The 3923-nt window shown below is 41.6% G+C and overlaps 1 protein-coding gene across 2 annotated transcripts; it reads left to right on the plus strand.

The window, feature by feature from the left end:
* Window positions 1-148: 148 nt before the first annotated feature.
* On the plus strand, window positions 149-3719 carry mol (dual oxidase maturation factor 1 mol). Of its 2 annotated transcripts, none has more exons than XM_012291940.2 (10): window positions 149-288; window positions 742-807; window positions 1270-1740; window positions 1820-2054; window positions 2116-2173; window positions 2250-2384; window positions 2610-2829; window positions 2925-3136; window positions 3204-3399; window positions 3491-3719. In XM_012291940.2, the coding sequence occupies exons 4-10, from the start codon at window positions 1890-1892 to the stop codon at window positions 3669-3671; spliced, it is 1167 nt and encodes a 388-aa protein (XP_012147330.1). In that variant the 5' UTR covers window positions 149-288; window positions 742-807; window positions 1270-1740; window positions 1820-1889; the 3' UTR covers window positions 3672-3719. The 2 variants fall into 2 exon arrangements, with proteins under 2 accessions (XP_012147330.1, XP_012147334.1); XM_012291944.2 differs by having other exon boundaries at window positions 3204-3357.
* The last annotated feature ends 204 nt before the right edge of the window (window positions 3720-3923 follow it).

Here is a 3923-nt window from a genome sequence, read left to right on the forward strand (position 1 = left end):
TGAACCAGCCTGGATGCATACCTCGCTATCGCACGCGTCCTACGGGATGCAGTGTACGCGGTGCTTCCGCTATCGGTCTCTTCGTGTCCACGTTGCCTCACGTACTGTGAGCACCTGGTCGAACACACCGCATCAATGGAAAAGCGGTAGACAGTATCCGGGATTTTACGTTCCAGTAACTGCATTGATCATCATGTACCTGTGACCAGCTGCTTCTGCCGTTACGAACAGAGAATGCGGACGAAGAGAGTGAGCTTCGAGTTTCACCGGTTACGGGAACACCTGATGGTAATGTACTTTATTACAGGATTTCAGCGGTGATTACAAGGTTTGAGACTTGATTGCGCTTGAAAGTTAATCATAGGTTTAGTACTTTGAGGTGTTGGGTTCGCCAAACTGTTTTGTCTCTTTTTGAAAAGACCAAGATACCATAAGCTTATTATACCTTGTTATAAGACCAAGATCATTTAATCATCACTGACCATATAATGTTTAGTTGCATAGAACCTGGAGTATTCATGGGAATGTTTTTGAAATAATATTCCATATAAATTGTAACATCTATTGACAAAGTCATCATTCTTTGCTCAACCCTTTGTCAAGATGATTAAATTCAAGTAATCAAAGGCCATTTTGGTACCTACCTTTCTAGTCAAAGTTATTTTGAACTAATTTTGATGAGTATCTTTAATCTTATAAACTTTAACTCCTCTTCAACTCCTCAATTTATTTTTGTTTTAGTTTCTTCAAGACTGTAAAAATACCCTGAAACAGAAAAGGCAAATGAAGAATTTGAAACGAAGACTGGCAAGTATTAATTATTACGATGAATTCAACACAGACCTCCTAATAATATTTCATATTTAATATTCATGTTTCCTTCTTCTGGTAACCGATGTCTGATCACTGTCCTAATCTACTAACGTCCTCACTTGAGTTACCTGTAAAATCCAATTAACGTTATATATTAGTCAGCACGTTTAATTAATAAAGAATTCTTTAGAACTAATTGGAGGCCAGCCAATTAATTTATTTCATATTAGAAATGCATTTTACAACTTTCTAAAATACCATCTTATAAACTTCCAAAACCTCAAACTGTCAAATTTGTAACTTCTTAAGTTTCCAAATATTCAAAAGCCTCTTTACGTCCGATGTGGGTCATTGACACCATTAGCCAAACCAATTGACGAGTCTTATCCCAGCCAAAAATCTAAATTACGCAACAAGTAAAACACGACTGAACTTTTTTCAAATATTCCGTTCTAGACGTACGAGGAAGTACGAAAAAACCTCTGGTCGAGGCACGATCGTCATCGCTAATGCAGGCATCGAAGTCTCCCGCGTGCCATCGGACATGCCTCGCGATCCACGCTCACGTGTCCCGTCTCGTGTCGTCATCCGGGATCATCGATCGGCAATCTGCCGAAATAAAACGTCGAGACTCTCGTTTCGTTCCGAGCTACCTTTTCCTGGCTCAGCTGATCGCGAACACCTTAAGTCTCCGTTCATCTCCATCGACTCCGAGCCCCACTAGTCTTTCTCTTTCATATCCCCTCTCGAGACTGTTGTCCTCCTACCACCATACTGGAAATCACTTTCGAAGACCCGTTAACCTACTGGGGGCTTCAGTGTTCACGTTGTCTTCGTACCACCATGTTAGCATCGCAAGTGTGTCTGTAGTGCACCTTGGTTTGGAGATAATCATCCTCGAATGCTAACAATTCACCGTGACCGAAGGTACAGCTAACACACAAAACAACTTTCAGAAAGTTACAGAGTTAACTTAATCTATTTGTGTTATTCGACTGATACTTAGAGAGAGCCGATGCTAAGAGGTTTGCGAGAGAACTGACCAGTTCCTCCAGGGTCGAGGGACATCTTCAAGGATGAAGGGATGGTTCGACGCTTTTCGCATCGATGGAGGTCCAACGTTGTACAGCTACAGCAATCGCACTCCCGTCACCGGTGATGTTCCCCTGGTGATCGTGTTTGTGATATTCGGCACCATTTTCACGGCGTTCCTAGTCATATTTCCTGGCATACGAAAGGAGGTCAGCATTTCTTTAAGCGTAATCATGACAAAAGAATAATTGCGTTTCTTGCATCCTGTAGAGATTCAGCACGTTCCTCACGGTGACCTTGAGCCTCTTTGTCGGAGCGTCGATTCAAGGTTCGTACGGTCCACTTTAGCACAATTAACTGACTTCTGAGGAGCAGAGAATGAGGTGACACGTTTATGATTGCAGTCGCACAGTATGGATCCTCTTGGCATACCAGCTCCGCCACCATCGTCAGCACGTATAGCGCGTTCTCTAGACACAAAGCGGTCGCTGAAATTGGGGGATACATTGGACTGATGCATATAAATATTACTTACAAACGTGAGTCACTCGAGGAATGTTCTTTAGTGATAGTACTGTTTGTCCGAAATTAGTACTTCAAGGTTAACATGAAGGAACACATTGTTTAATGTACATGGAGATCTATAATGTAATATATGGTGTCTATAACGTAGGACTACAGTCTCTAGCTATATTATACAGTTAATAGTTTTAATAATCACTGCATTTCTACCTGAATTAATCAAAACCCATTTACAAATCTAGTGCTACCCAGCAGCGAAAATCCAATGGACGACGTAGAGTACAACGAGCGATTCTGGTGGAGAAGTACAGGAGAAATGACCAGCGCCTTCAAACAAGCCCTTAACCAAGGTGCACCATTTCCTATCGTTTCCCTAGCTGAGTACTTCAGTCTCCATCAAGAAGGTTTCTCCTGGGGAAGCAAGTACCGACAGGCTGGATATTACGCATCGCTCATACTCTGGTATGTCACAGAATCGCTTTAATATTGAGTCATTACTTGTTCATTTAATAGCTTGACTTTGTATCTTTCTATTAGTCGATTAATCTCTTCTGTAGGACATCCTTTGCCTCCTGGATTATGATGAACCTGCTACTGGTAGTTGTGCCACGGTACGGAGCGTATGGAATGATCTTCACCGGTATTTGTATGCTGATAACGAACCTGACTTATTGGGTTCTTCTACCTTGTGAGCCACTGATAGCTCATGTGGATGGATCGATTCTTGCTTTTGACTTGGGATGGAATTATTGGCTGGTTCTGTTAGCTGGTTTGTATACTTTTGTTCGTAGTTAATTAGGATTTTTGTCTGGAGTGAATCAGGAGATCTCTTCTAGGTATCGGATGCTTATTCGCTGGAGCGGTGATCACGGCCATCGACATGATTTTTCCTCATCAGTTCTCCACTATACTGGAGGTCGATTACGATACACCATACGACAGGCACGTTATCATAGAGGAGAGTTTCGACACGAGGAACATCAGGCGGAGGTTACCTAAAATTGAGGATTCGTTTGGTGATCGCATAATAAGGTTTCGTCTTAATTCATTCACGCTGTTTGTTGAATGAATTGAGGATGGGATATCGAGTGTCATTAAACGACGAATCTTTTGATCGTTTCAGTCAACTGTCGTCGAAGTTACAGAGCAGACACGACGCTAAAGAAGACACGCAAGGTGTTATTAATCGAGGCTACACGTCGCACGAGTCTTCCGACTTTCAACACGACAGCCACGAGGACTCGTCGAAAAACAACTGGTCTTATCCATTCCCGTCGTCTTCGCGAAGAACTATGAGCGGTTGACTTTTGTTATTTATCAATTGTTAGTAAATTCTTTAACACTTAAATAATTTTTACTGTTATTTTAACCCTAGAACTCCTGCGGGAGAGGAAATGTCTGTTTTATAGATTAACTAGAAATGAAGGATAATAAAAAAATATTTTTATTGTCCGTAAAATGGAGGAGGATCGTCCTAGGAGTCCTAGGGTTGCTACCTCAAAATTAATTTATTAACGCTTTGTATCGAAAATTGGAGGCAAAAATGATTCTCTTCG

Source organism: Megachile rotundata, chromosome 4 (genome assembly GCF_050947335.1).
Source record: "Megachile rotundata isolate GNS110a chromosome 4, iyMegRotu1, whole genome shotgun sequence".
NCBI lineage: Eukaryota > Metazoa > Arthropoda > Insecta > Hymenoptera > Megachilidae > Megachile > Megachile rotundata.

Bases quoted from the DNA above. Each gene is read 5' to 3' on its own strand.
- mol (XM_012291940.2), top strand. From the start codon at position 1,890: ATGAAGGGATGGTTCGACGCTTTTCGCATCGATGGAGGTCCAACGTTG. The intron at 2,055-2,115 runs GTCAGCATTTCT...TGCATCCTGTAG, and splicing joins TTCCTGGCATACGAAAGGAG to AGATTCAGCACGTTCCTCAC. The intron at 2,174-2,249 runs GTTCGTACGGTC...TTATGATTGCAG, and splicing joins TGTCGGAGCGTCGATTCAAG to TCGCACAGTATGGATCCTCT.